The 17,962-nt window shown below is 44.3% G+C and overlaps 1 protein-coding gene across 3 annotated transcripts in view; it reads right to left on the bottom strand.

Moving 5' to 3' along the window:
- Positions 1-1,979: 1,979 nt before the first annotated feature.
- Positions 1,980-17,962, bottom strand: part of PARP4 (poly(ADP-ribose) polymerase family member 4) — an 80,392-nt gene continuing 64,409 nt past the window's right edge. The window contains exons 31-35 of one of the 3 annotated variants that reach the window (XM_075562875.1): positions 16,315-16,888; positions 15,077-15,558; positions 13,905-14,004; positions 8,278-8,410; positions 1,980-2,348 (exon numbers count right to left, since the gene is read on the bottom strand). In XM_075562875.1, the coding sequence (XP_075418990.1) occupies positions 2,159-2,348; positions 8,278-8,410; positions 13,905-14,004; positions 15,077-15,558; positions 16,315-16,888 (1,479 nt within the window). In that variant the 3' untranslated portion in view covers positions 1,980-2,158. Of the gene's footprint in view, positions 2,349-8,277; positions 8,411-13,904; positions 14,005-15,076; positions 16,889-17,962 lie in introns of all 3 variants that reach the window. The other 2 variants (XM_075562876.1, XM_075562873.1) reach the window with 2 other exon arrangements.

Genomic DNA, 17,962 nt, shown 5'->3' with positions numbered 1-17,962 from the left:
CCACAGCGACGGGGGCGGGGGGCGTGGGGGCCGAGGGTGGTAGTCGGGGCTGGGGTCGGTGCCCTCCGGGCGGCGGCCTCACGCCCAGAGGGTGGCCAGTGACCAGTGGGTCAAGGTTTCCTCGGGACAGGGAGGGGGTGCCAAGGGACCCTGATCCCGGAAACAGTGGCCAGGGCCAGGGCTGGCTCACAGCTTTGTCAGAGGTGCCCATGGTGGAGGTGGAAACACACCGAGGTCCCGTTAGCCGTGGCCAGAGCGGCCAGGTTCCCTCCCGGAGAGTACCACCTGACTTGAGAGAGTGGTGGACTTGAGAGAGACAGGTCCCGCTGGCCGCCCCTTGCTCCCGCCCTTGCCCTTGCCCTTGCCCTTGCCCCTGCGCCTTGTGCCCTGCCCCTGCCCCTTCTCCTTGCGACCTGCCCACTGGCCCCTGTCCTCCCCCCAGGGCGCCTGCGCTTGGTCCGCAGAGGCCGGCAGGGGCTGGCGCGGCGGCTTTGCCCTGCATGTACCCCAAGCGCATCAATGGCAGGGGTCGCGGAGGGCCCCATGCCTAGTCAGAGATCTTCTAGACAAGGGCATCCTCCCTGGGTGGGGCAAGGGGTCAGGCAGGCCGCCGGCCGCGTGCGGACACAGCCCAGTTTCCCCCAGGTGTGGTCGGGCCTCACCGCCTCCTTCCTTCCTTCCTTCCTTCCTTCCTTCCTTCCTTCCTTCCTTCCTTCCTTCCTTCCTTCCTTCCTTCCTTCCTTCCTTCCTTCCTTCCTTCCCAGAGGCCACACCGAGGCCCTGAACCTGACGCCGTGGTTCCCCTTGGCCAGCAACCGCGTGGGTGAAGAGAGGTCAGAGCCCATGGTGCAGGAAGGAGCAGGTGGCCGCACCTGCTGTGGCAGCCGCCGGCCCGCCAGGGTGGCAGAGCCCACCCCCACCCCTCGCGGGGCCGAGTCTGGGGGGTGCGGGGACCGCCAAGTGTGGAGGAGCGGTCCCCGGAGAGGGTGGGTATGAGGCGGGACGGTGCGGGCACTGCGGTTGGTGCCCCAGGCAGGTCCTGGGCAGGGGGCGCGGGGCCTGCTGGTGCCTAAGGAGACAGAGACACAGAGCCGGGGGAGAGAGGGGGACGGAGGGGTGCTGGACCCTCAGGGGAGCCGGAGGTCTGCTGCGGCGCTCGCAGGGCGTGGCCGTGGCCGTGGGGGGCCGGCGAGTGGCAAAAAGCCTACAGCACCCGGTATTCCCAGGCGGTCTCCCATCCAAGTACTAACCTGCGCCTTGTGTCCTGCCCCTGCCCCTTCTCCTTGTGACCTGCTCCTTGGCCCTGCAGTTGCACCATCCTCTTTCCTACCCTCACCCTCTGTGCCTTACCCTGGGAGCCTGGGCTTGGTCTGCAGAAGGAGGCAGTGGCTTGGTGGAGGTCTTGGCCAGTTTGTATCCTAAGTGTTTCCTTCCCCTAATCCTTTTCCTTTCAACTGTCCTCTCTCTCTTTCATGCTCCCTTTTCCTATAGCCTGCTCTCTTCCCCTACCCTTGCCCCTGCCCCTGCCCCCTGAGTCTGACTGTCAGAATACTCTGGGACCTTCGTGCATACCTCTGGTGTTTCATATAGTTTGGGAATCCTTTGTCTCTTTCCCCTCCTTGAGAGGATTTTATGGTGTTAGTTGAGGTAACTTTGAGGCTTTAGTTCCTTTTGCAGACTTCTGGTTTAAAATTTGCTGGGAGAGTGGGGACCTGTGTCACTTAAGGAGCAGTTCTGTATAGGTTGTGATTGTCTGGGTTAACAGTATCACTCTTTTTCTGCTGTGCACAAGCGCTTCCTCAGTCTGAGTTTCCTTCCTAGAACATATTAATAAATAATTATTTTCTATATTTTAGGCTACACAATAGAATCATATAAAGCACCTTGACAGACTGGGGTAGAACCCTGATCAGAATCTGACAGAGTTAATAAAAGTAGTTTCATATCCATTCTTAAGACATTGACACAAATTTGGTAATACTGTCATTTTCCTTTTATTCTTGCTGGGTAATTTATTAAAAGAATCAATTCGTTGTCTCTATTGATTGGTACATTGAATAAAATTACAGTTAAATATCATGAAATGTTATCTATTGGTATTTGAGTAGTTTGAACACAATTGCTAGAAAAATTACGATTCAGTTTCATTTCATTAGTGTTAGTTGTAACTAAGGACTCTGTGAAGAGGCGAAGTGGTATCTATGGGTTGAATCCCCAATAGCTGTTTTGTGGCAGAGTCCCAGTCTTTGCCTAATTCAAGTCGTTGGCAGATAGATGTATACTGTCCTTCAGTTCTCCTGACCCATTCAGTGGCTTTCTTTATTCCTTCAATTGCCCAAGGAAGAGTCCTAGATTCAAAATATAAATAAAAGTTTACATTGATATCAGAAAATGATTACCCATGAAATTTACTGGAGTAATCTCTTACAGCATACAAAATGAATCTCTCAAAAATAAAGACTAAATATTATCTCAGCACTGATCACAAACATGACCTTTGACAGTTCATTAAGTCTATGACACTTTAAAAATATCATTTTATTGGGGGCTGATACAACTCTTATCACCATCCATTCACCCATTGTGTCAAGTACATTTTTACATTTGTTGCCATCATCATTTTCAAAACATTTTCATTCTACTTGAGCCCTTGGTATCAGTTTCTCATATTTCTCCTCCCTCCCTAACCCTCCATGCCTCACGAATCCTTGATAATTTATAATTTTTTTCATGTATTACACTGACCTGTATTTTACTTCATCTACTTTTCTATTGTCCATCTTCAGGGATGGGGTCATATGTAGATCGTTGTGATGGGTTCCCCTCTTCTCCCTCCACCTTTCTCTTCCCCTCCTGGTATGGCTACTCTCAATATTGGTCCTGAGGGGTTTATCTGTCCTGGATACCCTCTGTTTCCAGTTCTTATCTGTACCCATGTACATGCTCTGGTGTAGCTGGATTTGTAAGGTTGAATTAGAGTCATGATAGTGGGGTTTGGGAAGCATTAAAGAACTAGAGGAAAGTTCTACGTTTCAATGGTGCAATACTGCACCCTGACTGGTTCATCTCCTCCCCGCGACCCTTTTGTAAGGGGATGTCCAATAGCTTACAGATAGGATTTTTTTTGTTCTGGGTCTTTGATGCCTGATAACTGATCCCATTGACAACTTGTGATCACATAGGCTGGTATGGGCTTTGTTGCTTCTCAGCTAGATGGCTGCTTGTTTATCTTCAAGCCTTTAAGACCCCAGACACTATATCTTTTGATAGTCGGGCACCATCAGCTTTCTTCACCACATTTGCTTATGCACCCACTTTGTCTTCAGTGATCATGTCAGGAAAGTGAGCACCTTGGAATGCCAGTTTAATAGAACAAAGTGTTCTTGGATCCAGGGAGTACTTGAGTGGAAGCCTAATGTTCATCTGCTACCTTAATACTAAATCTATAAATATATGTATATAGATCTATTTCCCCATTTTCATATATGAATATATTTACATATGTATATTCTTGTATTTAGACCTCTATAATTGCCCTTTGCCTCCTAGTGCTTTTCTCTATTTCCTTTTCCTTTCCTCTTGTCCCACTATCATGTTCAGCCTTCATTTGGGTTCAGTAATTTCTTTCAATGACATTGCCCTTGATCGTGCCCTACCAGGGCTCCAGCACCCTCCTCACCACTGATTTTCATTTACTTGTTGTTTCCTTGTCCCTGGGTTTTTTAACACCCACTCCGCACCCCCCACCTCGCCCCTTCTCCGGTGTTTACCCAGGACCATCAGTCCCATTGTTTTTTCCTCCGGATGGTTTATCCTGCATATCTTACCTAGATAGACATGCAGAGACAATAATAAGCACAAACAGAAAACAGAGCAAAACAAAGCAACAAAAGAGAACAAAACACAACAACAACAAACCCAATGACACATAAAGAAAAACCTGTAGTTAGTTCAAGGTCTGTTTGTTGACTTTTAGGAGTGTTTTCCAGTGGAGTCTGATGGGGTGTCACACACCCTGTCCCCACAGTCTATTTTTGGTATTTCATAGGGACTTCATTACTCTGCTGCCCTTGCTGCTCTGTTGCACACCTTAATGTCACCTCCATGTGGTGGGGTCAGATCAGGGGCAATTCCTGCAATGTCTCCCGTGTTCTCAGTGAGGGACGTCGTGTCTTGTGGTGGGGCCGGTCCTATGGTCCTCTCTGTGCATTGGCTGCTCTGAGGAGGAATATTGTGCTCAGGGCTTGGTAGGCCAGGATGTGCTCCACTCTCTCTCCCTCCCCCTTCATTTGCTCCTGTGTGCTCTGATCAGACATGTCCCTCTCACTGAGCTGCAGCTTCAGTACTGTCCTCTGAAGAGAATTATTCTGGGGGTAGGGGGAGCCGTCCATGTAGTTGGGATTGGAGCTAGCTCCATCACTTCTTTTAGTCTCCCTCTTGAGAATCTTATCTGGGAGCTGGCAGAACACATCTCTGACTGGCACTGGGTTTTTCACGTACTCGATACATTTTCCAATCGATCACAGCTGCCACTCCCCCAACCTCCACTGTGCTTCCCTTCACAATGCTTCCCTGCATAGCATGCTAGCTTCTTCTAGCTTCTAGATAGTTGTTTACTGCCGCAGCCTTTCAACGCTTCTCCATCTTAGCCATTTTTCAGGCACAAATACAAGGACCAAGTTTCAAACTGAACTTTCCATGTCTTTTGTTTCTCTGTACCAGAATTCTACTTGATTAACCACTGTGGGGCTTCATGTCTAGAACATCAACCTGTAAGAACTTACTAGTAAAATGTGCATAACATAAAAGCCCATCTTCAAGTTTGTATTCACATCGTCCTGACAAATAGTCAAGGTGGGCTAGTTCTGATATTTTCTATGATCGATGCGGGAAAAGTGCACGGTCTGACCCTATCACGCTGGGGTGAGGCACAGGGCACGTAGCAGAGCAGCAGGGGGAGCAGACTGATGAAACCCCCGGGGAATACCAAAAATAGACTTGGAGATAGAGTGTGGTACCCCATCAGACTCCACTGCAAAACACTCATAAAGGCCAACAAACAGACCTTGAACAATTTATAGGCTTTTCCATTTTTGTCAGTGGCTTCCTTTTTGTTATTTTGTGTTTGTTTTTTGCTGTTGTTATTATTTTGTTGATTTGACTTCTTCTGTTGTTTTATTTGGCTTTGCCTGGTTTTTGCACTTATTAATGTATATCTTGTCTATCTAGATAAGACAGGTGGGATAAATAATTCGGAGATGGAAAGAACAGGCCCAATGGTTCTGGGGGAACACAGGAGAAGGTGATGTGGGAGAAAGGAAGGGGATGGGGGACCGGGCCAGGGACAAGGGAATAACAAGTGAACTGAAGTCAATGGAAGGAAGGTCATAGGATGTCTAGTGGGGCTCAATCAAGGGCAATGTAGCAGCGATGAATTACTCAATCCGAATGAAGGCCGAACATGATGGTGGGACAAGAGGGAAGTAAAAAGGAAATAGAGGAAAGAACCAGGAGACAAAGGACATTTATAGAGGCTGAAATATGAGCATGTACATATTTAAATATATATGATGAGAGGGGAATAGAATTATGTACCCATATCTATATGTTAAGAATTAAGGCTGCAGATAGATACTGGGCCTCAACTCAAGTACTCCCTTAACACAAGAACACTTTGTTCTAACAATCTGGCAATCTGTGATGCTCACCTTCTCAACATGATTGCTGAAGACAAAATGGGTGCATAAGCAAATGTGAAGAAAGCTGATGGTGCCTGGCTATCAAAAGATATAGTGTCTGAGGTCTTAAAGGCTTGAAGATAAACAAGCGACCATCAAGCTGAGAAGCAACAAAGCCCACATGGAAGAAGCACACCAGCCTGTGTGATCATGAGGTATTGATGGGATCAGGTATCAGGCATATAAGACCCAGAATGAAACCATACCCAAGGTGAATGGGAGGGGTGGCATGGAATAGAGACCCAATGCCCATCTGTAGACAATTGGACATTCCCCTACAGAGGGGTCACAGAGAAGAGATGAGCCAGTCTGGGTGCAGTATAGCACCTTTGAAACACACAACTTTCCTCTAGTTCCTTGGTGCTTCCTTCACCCCACTATCATGACCTCAATTCCACCTTACAAATTGGATTAGACCAGAACATGCACACTGCTACAGATAAGATTCCACAACACAGGGAATCCAGGATAGATAAACCCCTCAGGGCCAACAAGGAGAGTAGAGATACCAGGAGGATTAGGGGAGGGGAGGGGGAGAAAAGGGGAACTAATCACAAGGATCAATCTAGAACCCCCTCCCAGGGGGATGAATAATGAAAAAGTGATGATGGGTGACGGAGGACGATGTAAGATACAGAAAAAATAATCTATAATTTATCAACGGAGGTTGGGTGGGGAGGAGGGGGAAGAAATGGGGAGCTGATATCAGGGGCTCAAGTGGGAAGGGAATGCTTTGAAAATGATGATGGTGGCATATGTGCAAATGTGCTTGACACACTGGAGGAACGTATGGAGTGTGATAAGAGATGTAAGAGCTCCCAATAAAAGTATTAAAAAAAAACAGTGCAGAAAACATGGATACGTCGCAATGGAAAGTCAAATGGTCAACAGACACATCAAAGGATGCTGAAGATCATTAGTCATCAGAGAAATGCAAATCAAAACCACAGTGGAGTACCACTTCATGTCCATGAGGATGGTTGAGACAAACAACAACAACCTAGAAGCTAACAAATGTTGGATGGAATGCAGAGAAACTAGGGCTCTCGTCCATTACTGGTGGGAAGGCACAGTGGGGTAGCCATTGTGGAACAGAGTCTGGCAGTTCCTCAAAAACCTAGCCACAGAGCTGCCTGTGTGACGCAGCAATTCCACTCGTACACATACACTGTAAGGATACAACAGAAGTGTCACAAATAGATACATGCACACCTATGCTTATCACAGTACCATTCCCAACAGTAGACAGACAGTAACTGCCTAAATGCTCACCACCCATGGAAAAATGGAGAAGTAAGATGTGTGACACATATCCGATGAAGAATAATGGGTTCCCCAAACACCTCAGAACAGTGGTTCTCAACCTTCCTAATGCTGCCACCCTTTCATACAGTTCCTCATATCGTGGTCCCCCCCCAATCATAAAATTATTTTTGTTGCTACTTCATAACTATAATTTTGCTACTGTTATGAATCGGGTGACCTCTGTGAAAGGGTCGTTTGAGCCCTAAAAGGGGTTGTTACCCACAGGTTGAGAACCACTGACCTAGATGATAGCAAATGACCAGCAATTACTTTAAAACAAAGATGAGCATGCCAAGGGGTAGGAAACCATGTCACCAGGCTGGAGCAACCGGAAGAGAAATGATGAGGATATTCATGCACTGTGGGGAAGCGAACCCAAGTCACTGAACAATTTGTAGAGAAATGGTTGAATATGACGAACCAGTCAGGGTGCAGTACAGCACTGATGAAACACACAACTTTCCTCTAGTTCTTTAATGCTTCCTCCCTCCACTATCATGACCCCAATTCTACCTTACAAATCCAGCTAGACCATAGTATGTACATGGGTACAGATAAGGGCTTGAAACACAGGGAGTCCAGGACAGATAACCCCCTTAGGACCAATAATGAGAATAGTCATACCAGCAGGGGGAAGGGGAAGGTAGGGGCAGAAAGGGGGAACCAATCACAATGATCTATCTGTAACCCCCTCCCAGGGGGATGGACAATAGAAAAGTGGGTGAAGGGAGACATTGGTCATTGTAAGACATGAAATTTTAAAAAATAAATTACCAAGGATTGTGTGAAGAGCTGTAAAGGGAAGGTGGGAAGAGGGAGGGGGGAAACGAGTTGATCCCAAGGGCTCAAGTAGAAAGAAAACGTTTTGAAAATGATGGTGGCAACGAATGTACTAATGTGATTGACACAATGGATGGATGGATGGATTGTGATAAGAGCTGTATGAGCCCCCAATAAAATGATTGAGAGAGAGAGAGAGAGAGAGAGAGAGAGAGAGAGAGAGAGAGAGAGAGAGAAAGAAAGAAAGAAAGAAAGAAAGAAAAGAAAGAGTTAACTAGAAACCTAAGTTGCTAAATCAACCTTCACGGAAAACAGTATCAGTTTAAAATGATAAAGCCTTATGAAAATAACCTTACTGTATACATGTAAGGTTATTCCATGTAACCTTCTTCACAAGATTTAATTAGGAGATGCTTGAAAATAAAAAAAAACTTAATAAAATGTATTCAGCTACCTGGAGGTGGAAGTATCATCCAGTTTCATCAGCGATTTGAAGAGGATACCTTCGCTCTCCAACTTGGTGCGGAGAAACTGCAGCACGAGGAGCGTGGCAATCAGGTCCAGGAGGCGTTCTTGTCCTCTCTCACCTGAAGGGAAACACAACCCAGACGTCCCTCAGCCTGTTTACAACGGCGTCTCAAAGGTGCCCATTCATACACGTCTACAAAAGAATTATATACCCGTGAACGGCAAAACATGTGCAGATCACGGAACTCTAATATCCTCGTGGCCCTGAACAAGTCTACCATTCAACCGAAAAGTGAAGAAGAATGGGACATGTGCTATAGGATTTTAGGAAACTAAAAATGGCGAAGAATATTGAGTATACAATTGGCTGCTGGAACAACAAACCAGTCCTGGAAGAAGCCAGGTTTGTTCTTTAGCCAAAGAATGTCCCACAGAAGTGGAGATAGAGATCCCCCACCAACTCAGGGAGTCCTGTGACCTAGTGGTTATAATTTGGGGTGCAATCTGCAAGGTCAGCAGTTTGAAACCACCAGCAATCCTGTAGGAGAAGGAGTGGGCTTTCTACTCCCATAAAGAGCTGTCGCCTTGGAGACCCACAGGGGCAGTTCTACCCTGCCCTATGGGATCCCTATGAGTCTACATCAACTTGATGTCACAGTTTGGGTTTTTTTTCTGGAAATGTTATCAAGGGTGAACTGGAAAGGACATTATGTTTGGAGAAGTTGAGGGTCAAAAAAGAGGAAGTCTCTCAGTCAGCTGGACTGATACAGTTGCTACTACACTGGTTCAAGCACAGCAGTGATTGTGAGGCTGGTACGGGATCAGCCCGTGGGTTGTTCTGTCGCACAGCAGGTGTTGAAATAACGAGTAGGCATGAAGCATGATAAAAGAAAATCTGCTCCTGAGTTCTCGCTACAGATAAGAGAAAACTTTAAGTAGACAGCAGATGAAAACTATAAGAAACATACAAGAGACATGGCTGATTCTGCCAGTGGATCACACGATTTCTATCTTCAGTAAATCAAGATATTTAGTATATTATAAAGCACCCAAATTGAAAACAAGTATTTACATAGAGTGAACCCAGAAGTGGTTTCCAAAATAATATGTTATACATTCAAATTCACTTTATTTTTATTTAATTTTTTCTTAAATCACTTTAAAAGATAAACCAATAGTTTTGAAATATTCTTATTTTTCCAGTGACCCATTTCAAAGTGCTAATCTTATTCAAACACTTCACAGGTAGTATCATTATTGTTAGAGGCATTGGACTTCTATAAGGTTAATCTATAAATTTCCATATAAGGTGTATGGGATACAGCACTGCTTGTGTCTTTATAACACAGATGTATTGTTCCATTTGGTTAGAGAATTGTTCAAGCACACAAAAAAGTGGATTGACTATCCTATCCTCCCCCAGCTTGTCCATTCTTACCATTTCCTGCCATCAGTCTCAAATTTCTCTCTTTTCTTAAAATAAAAGCAACAAAATCCTCAAGTCACTATAAAGTTGGAGTTCCCTTTTTATCTCCCATTTGATCAATTTCCCTTCCCTCTCTCTTCAAAAGAACCATCTTGAAGTACTATCCTGTTTGGGGGGAATTACATTTTTATGATGTATGTTACTTTTAAAACAGGTTCATTAAAGAATCTTCAATGCGGGGAGGGAGAATATTCAATGGTCATCATTTCCAATCCTTTTTTTAAAATTTCCATTTCTTATTCCCAAGAATATTTCATAAGGTTCTGTAACATCTTTTACTCTACCCTTTTGGGGATTTCTATCCAGTACCTTCTTTAAGTACACAAATCAGCCAGAATTAAGGTCATTTCAGGCTGAGTGCCTTCTTCGATGAATACTGTTACTGAAAATAAAGTAATGAGGAGACACTCTGACAGCCTGAAATACATTGTGTGCAACAGCTCGGTAACCACCCCTTTCCTGAGTGAGCATCTGTAGTATACAATCTCTCTCTCTCTCTCTCTCTCTCTCTGTCTTTGCTAAAAGCCAAAGGGACATGTGCATAATAATAATAATATATCTACACGAACATATGACCCAACAGTCTCTCTACTTGGTATGTACCCTAAAGAAATAAAGAGCAAACATGAACAGATACATGAACACCCCTGTTTATGGTGGCACTCACTATTCATAACAGCAGGAGGAGGGAAGCAACTTCAGTGCCCAATGGTGGAATGGATACATAAACTTCAGTACATACACACAATGGAATCCTCTAGGTAGCTAAAGGATAATGATGAAACTTTGAAACACTTTATGGCATAGATGAATTTGGGAGATCCGCTGAGTGAAGTTAGTCAGTCACATACAAACAAATACATATGAGGTCATTGTTAAAAAGAGGTGGGGGAGTGGGGAGGGAATCAGGAAAATGGATTTCATACCCAAAGAACTAGACTTTGCTTTCCAGCGTAACATGACTGTGGCAAGAATGCTGAGAACCCGGAGCCAGGATGCCAGGTGGCTGATTCGTGTTCGGTGTTTTCAAACAGAGTAGTGTTCATATTTTGAAGCCCAAAGATATACAACACTTAAGTCTTCTCATAATATTGGGATCGCAATGGATTCTGAGCAGAGGTTGATCGGCCCAAATGTGAAAAATGTTTAGATCTGCTCTGTATCAGAGATTGCCATGACACTGAACTGCCTCCAGGAACTGGGCACTGCAGGGCTGCTAGAGACCACTGGTCTAACAAGAGGAACATCCATTTTTTCCAATATTGAATCTATAGGTGGTTCCCATGCCAAACCAGTGATATTGTCACCTGAAGTAGCAATTGGGGCTCTTGGATCAATTAAGGCCTTTCCTTGATTTAACCAGAAGGCGCAAGCGTGTAAGTGTAATGCTCAGATAAAGAATGAGAGCTTGTCAGCTGGTCACAGAGGTACTGGTGGTCCTGTAATACCCCGTTCTCTCATCTGTGGAAACCCTTCTTGGAAAACCCAGCTTTTATGCTACTAGATCTGAAATGATGGATAAGACAGGATTCAACTTTTTTTTTTCTTTTAAAAATAATTTTATTGGGGGCTCGTACAACTCTTATCACAATCCATCCATCCATCCATTGTGTCAAGCACATTTGTTGCCATCATCGGTCTCAAAACATTTTCTTTCTACTTGAGCCCTTGATATCAGCTTCTCATTTTTCCCCTCTCTCCCCACCCTCCCTCCCTCATGAACTTTTGATAATTTATAAATTATTATTTTGTCATGTCTTACACTGTCCGATGTCTCCCTTCACCCACTTTTTTGTTGTCCATCCTCCAGGGAGGGAGTTATTTGCAAATCATTGTAATCAGTTCCCCCTTTCTACTTCACCTTCCCTTTCCCCTCTTGGTATCGCCACTCTCATTTTTGGTCCTGAGGGGTTTATCTGCCCTGGTCTAACCAGATTTGTAAGGTAGAATTAGGGTTATGATGGTGGGGGGTGAGGGGGGAGGAAGCATTAAAGAACTAGAGGAAAGTTGTATGTTTCATCGGTGCTATACTGCACCCTGACTGGCTCGTCTCTTCCTTGTGACCCTTCTGTGAGGGGATGTTCAAGTGGGCTTTGGGTCTCCACTCTGCACTCACTCCTCCTCCTTCACATCTATATGATTTTTTTGTTTAACTGACTCTTAATGAAACTTCTTATTCAACTACTCTGAGTTGAGAAAAGACATGCATATGCAAAAATGTCTTCCATTACTTCACTCTAATGTAAACTGTTATGTAAAATAAGTGCAATTACACTAATCTTTTAAGACATCCAGAACTTTAGTCTTTTTCTATAGAGACTATGGACAAAGTACATGTCTTGTTTACATAAAGTAATATCTTTTAAAAGAGGAATTATAAGCTAGTCATAAAAATGCAAAATTATAGTTTTAAAATCACTAGGACAATTAAATATTTGTTTAAAAAAGTTAAGCATTTAGAATTTTGGTAACATTTGGTGTTTTCTTGGGAAACTTCGCCTTCATACTTTGGTGTGTATGTGTGTGTAAGGAAGGCACGTTGAATGTAATATCCTCAGAACAAAGAAAGTGATATCCTCCACCTGCTAGCTTTCTTGACCTTTGGGTAAAAAATAGGATAGGAGAAGAAACTGAAGTTTATTCTGTCCTCTATAGCCTGAATGGGAAAGTCAGTAAGAGAAGAGACAAGAATTTAGTGGGTATCGTGGACAGGTTACCTAAAGCACACACATACAGAGAAGACAGGGAACGCCCTTCTACAAATATATAACCCTAAAGAGCTCCCTAAACCCACTGCCATCAAGATGTTTCCTACTCACACTGACCTTAGACAGGTTCCGGTGTGATAAATCTTTACGGGAGCAGACAGCCTCAACGTCTTCCTGGGTCGCTCTGAATTTTCTGGTCCTTTCTTCTCAGTCTGGCTCTTTCCTTTGTGTCGTTTCCTGTTCTGCCTGGCTACTAAATACTGGTGTTCACCAAAGAAGCTCTAAGTGCTCATCTGGGTTCTCCATACCCCTTTCCGCAGTGATGTTAGCCAGGCCCGGGCTTCAAATGACACGGGTACATGGGCAGTTCCCCTGAAGGCTTTCCTCACTCTGACCTCTCTCCACAGCTCTAGCCTCATCTATCCAGTGACATATGTCCCTTGATTATCTCCTCATCCATATATGTATCATTCTTTTTTTAGTCTAGTATAGGTCAGAGAGATTAAGAATTAAGAATAGATTCTTAATTAAGAATTGGTTAACTTATCTACCTTGTATTATGAAAACTATGATATTTTAGAGGTGGTGACGGGCTAGTTACAGTTTGCTGTTCAGTTCATCTATGAAGCCAACTAAATATTATCTGTGTTATATATTCATATATTCATTTTATATGCAAAATAAAATCATATAAACATTGGTTTATAGATATACATATTTATTTATAATATGTCTTAGCTTAGGGCTGGGGTTTGAACTTCAAGCCACTTGCTAGTTATCCAAGACCTCCTCATGCAGCCCCTTCATGATCAGAAAGCTTTGCGATACCCAGAGGTTGAACTGCTTGCTCTGGTAGACACTGGCAAGGTACTCATCAGGTCTACTTTCTCTTCCTGGGCACAAAACAAAATGACATTTCCCCAAGCCTTTGCATGTGACTACTTTTTTCTATACATTCTCTCTTTTCACCCTGTCTGCCAGGTGAATGTGGCCCAAGTAATCTCTCTTTCCTCCTCTCCCCACCTACCCCCCTCCCCCCCTCCTTCTCCTCTTCTTCTTTTCAACAGGGCAATTTTAAAGCTGCGTGTTGAGAGTAGCAAAGCCACAATTTGGAAGGAATCTGGTCTCTCAATGCCTTGCAGAGTGAAACTTTCTTGATGACCAATGTTTGAAACTGATGTGACTACAGAAAAACCACTCATCGTGTCAGGTTGTGTTAAATTCAGTAACAACTGAGTATGCTAATAAATGTGTAGGACGAACTATAAAATCCACCTACCTCTTTTGCTGGTAAACAAATATAGTCACATTTCCATATAACTTACTGTGTAATTACTATGCGATTACAATAACTTACAAGATGTTATAGAGCAATCAGGAGCATCTTATGGAACGAATGCTGGAAAGACAGTGTCTTACCTAGGGACCGGGTGCCTTTCTCCTCAAGGAAGCGGTTTAACAAGTTTGTCTTGAGCTTCAGTATAAACCCCAATTCCAGAGTAAGCTTCCAGAAGCCATCCTATGTAACAAAGAACATAAATTTAAGTCATATTTATTAGACTGTAGCCACATAATCAAATGAATTTTAATTATTCCAATCCAATTCATTAAAACCTTTCTAAAATTCTTATTACCATAGAATCAAAAGTTCTTCATAGACTATGGACACAGTATGGGTTAAATCTCACAAACACAATGACCAGTCATAGAGGTATTTAAGATGAAACTTGGAAAGAAGGCAATGTGTAGAGAGTTTGACAGTGGCAGTACCCCCAATAAGATGATCTTTAAAAAGAAAGAGCAGTCTCCATTCCCTTGCTCCAGCAACGCTTTCACGCAGCATTTGCCAACCTTTTAATATCAGGATCCTTTTTTACCTGGTGGTGCTATCCGTCAAGATTTGGACTACAAACCATAAAGGCCAGTATTCAAACCCACCAGCTACTCTAACTTGACCTCCTAGGTATAACCAAATACTCCACTGAAAAAAGAACAATGTATTCTTCTCCAGAGCACATGGCATATTCCCCAGAATACATGGTTTATTAGGTGACAAAGTAGCCTCAGTGAATTTAAAAGCACTGCAATACTCAAAAGCATCTTCTCGTATCACAATGCTGAGAGAGAGAGAGAGATAGAGAGAGAGAGAGAGAGAGAGAGAGAGAGAGAGAGAGAGACTGTTGTTAGGTTAGGTGTTCTCCAGTCAGTTCTAGAGCCTTAGAAATCACGATCTTACTAGGCAGAGACGTCAATTTTCATTAACGTGTCCTACACGGTGATGTTTGCCATGTGTCTGGGTTTGACTCCACGGTAGTGAGTGACCACGATGTTCTAGTTAACAGAGACATATCTAGTGCTTTTTTTTTTTTTTTTTAGCTCAGTGGTTTATTTAGTTGTAGCATGAAACATCTGTTCATTCATATCCTGGCCCAAGACCTTACCTCACAGGGACTGGTCGTAAACAGTTCACTGACTGCTTTGAGACTGCACTTGATCTTCGCCCAAAGGCTGACAAGTGATGCTCTGAGTCGCACTGTTTTAAACAAGGAAGCTCACTAAACCACAGACTTTAGGAGAAATAAGGCTGGTACCTCAGTTTGGAGACGGAAGAGTCTGGTCCAAGGCATCAACTCCCCCCAGCTCCGTTTGCAGACATTGTCTTTCTCATCATTTTGTGACTGGATGATGGACATAAAATCACGTCTTCTTCCTCCAGAGCTTTCATCCCTTTTTAAAAACCTACTTGCGGGACATATTGGCTTTTTGCTACTTTTTGACTCAGAACTTTCACCACTCAAGGAAAGACTGGGGCCACTGCTGGGGGTAGCACAAGGAGCGTGGCCTCGGGGAGGAGCGTGTCCAAGTGATTCAAATCCATCAACAACATCAGGCATAGACAATGCCCAACAAACTCGATCAAAGAATTCTTTGTGTGAATCAGAAGGAGAAAAGCTTGCACTCTCTGGACTGGAAGGAGTGTCCTCTTTTAAGACAGAAGGAGAGTCATAGGCCTCAAGTTCTCTGAAAATTCTAAGTTTCTCAGTTTTAAGTTGTTTGGAGCCAAACAAGGCACCTGGAAAAGGAGGAGATGTACCTGTGGCTTGGAGAAATCTGCTGGGTGGTGGAGGTGGGGGCGGGGAAGCATGGCCAAGTGCAGGAAGTAGGGGTAGTATGTCAGGTGCAAGAGGTGGGGGCGGGAGAATACCACCTGCACCAGGGAGAGGAGGTGGGGACTGGGCAATACCAACTGCACCAGAGAGAGGAGGTGGGGGCAGGAAAATACCACCTGTACTAGGGGGAGGAGGTGGGGGCGGGGCAATACCAAATGCACCAGAGAGAGGAGGTGGGGGCAGGAAAATACCACCTGTACCAGGGAAAGGAGGTGGGGGCGGGGCAAAACCAATTGCACCAGGGCGACAAAGTGGGAGCTGGGGCATACTACTTGCACCAGGGAGAGGAGGTGGGGGCGGGGGCATACCACTTGCACCAAGGAGAGGAGGTGGAAGCGGGGGCATACCAACTGCACCAGGGAGAGGAGGTGGGGACGGGGCAATACCACCTGCACCAGGGAGAGGAGGTGGGGGCGGGGTAATAACACCTGCACCAGGGACAGGAGGTGGGGGCAGGGAAAAACCAACAGGTATAAGCGGTGGGGGTGGGGCAGCCATGCTGAGTGCAAAGGATGGGACTGGGGAAAGACCTCTGAGTGCGGGGAATGGGAAATGAGATCTGGGAGCTGGAAGTGGTCTCCCGAGAGGCAGGCGCAGAGGCAGGCTGGGTGCTGAGAGTGGGGTCGGGACAGGCGCAACCATTTTACAGAGAATGTCACCGTTACTCGTCTCAAGGTCGTGATCAGCTTGAGAAAGATCCAGCGGGCTGAGATGGTAAGACTCCAGCAGACAATCCCGAGGATCCAGAGGTTTCATGAAGCTAAACAAAGTATCTGGAGAAGGAGGACCAGCAGGAGCTGTACTAGGCGGGCATGAGAGACGCAAGTTGGAAGGCAACTTAAAGGGAGGGCCTGTGTGATCAGTCTCAACGTGTTGACCGTATTCCGAGAGACCAGACTGGTTGGGACTAGTAGGAGTGTGGGAAAGACTGTACTGAGAGCCAGCTCGGGGCACCGATGAAGCAGCCCCAAAACGGCAAACTTGATTCGTAGCAGCCATTTTTGTGCGTGAAGAGAATCTCTGAACTGGGGCTTTCCTTTCTGTTTTTCCCCCTAAAGCTGATGGCTTTGACGGAGGTCCACGCTGAAGTGCTTCTTCAGCTGGTACTGGTAGTTGAGCTGAAACATCTTCATCATCTTCATCATCTACCAGAAGGGGCAATGATTTCACTTTCTTTTTCCTCACACGTTTGTGTCGGAATTCTTTATCCCATTTAGGTGGTGCGGCAACAGTCTATCCAGAAGAGGAAAGGCAAACGTCAGGGGAAATATATAGACTAAAAGTAATAATCATCAAATATACCTAAGACTTACTTCCTAGTAGTTAATCAATTGTTTATGCCAGATCATGAGCCCCGGAATTAGGATCATGGACTGGGGCAGAAACATTGAAAATAAAATGAGAGATCTTCAACGTCATCTAAGAAAAGCTCCTTTATTTTAAAGATAGGGTATTTGCAATCTGGAGAGAATGTGAGCAATAAGTGCATCACATACTTTTAAAGAAGATCTCATCGCCCCTCCTTTCTCTTCACTCACTGGTATTGAGTTAATTAAGATTCACAGTGAGTTTGTAAGACAGGGTAGAACTGTCCCTGTGGATTTCCAAGACTAGAACTCATTATGAAAGCAAAAAGCCTCATCTTTCTCCCATGAAGGAGATGGTGGTTTCAAACTGCTGCCCTTGAGGTTAACAGCCCATTCTGCACCCACGACACCAAGGCTCTTTGTTCTTAGAACCACTGAATTTTAAGCAAGATGTTACAATGAGGAGAATCACAGTGTATAAATCAACCCTAAAGTTAGCTAATAATTTAAAGTCCTTTTTTCTTTTTAGTGTTTTTATTCTGCTTTACCACAATATTAAGGAACTGAGAAAATATGAAACGATATTTTAAAAACTTTAACAACATGAGCATATCTTTATACTAGAAGATAAACATTATGCATAACAAATAGAGATGGAAAATGCTCTTTTACTACTGCTATTTATGCTTACTACTGCTGAATCTTAGCGAAGCGTTGCTTTTAAAAGCTGCCTGCAAGCCAAATCAAGCTTTATATGGGTAGCAAATCCTTGAGATATAAGTTAATGCTTTTGTAAATAATTAGTCCCTAACCCTGCACCAAAGTAAATTAACTATTAAAAAAAGAGAGAAGTCCTTTCCCAACTCAGCAAGTTCCAAGTACACATATAAATAATTAATATTACAGATGATATGACATACATTTTAAAATAATGCTTACATAGTACAATGTTTTCTTAATTACACAAACAGAAAAAAGAGCAATGGTAAGGGACTGCATT

This window comes from Tenrec ecaudatus, chromosome 11 (genome assembly GCF_050624435.1).
Source record: "Tenrec ecaudatus isolate mTenEca1 chromosome 11, mTenEca1.hap1, whole genome shotgun sequence".
Lineage (NCBI taxonomy): Eukaryota > Metazoa > Chordata > Mammalia > Afrosoricida > Tenrecidae > Tenrec > Tenrec ecaudatus.
The sequence above is the reverse complement of the archived record's forward strand: the minus strand, read 5'-3'. Positions and strand labels throughout refer to the sequence as shown.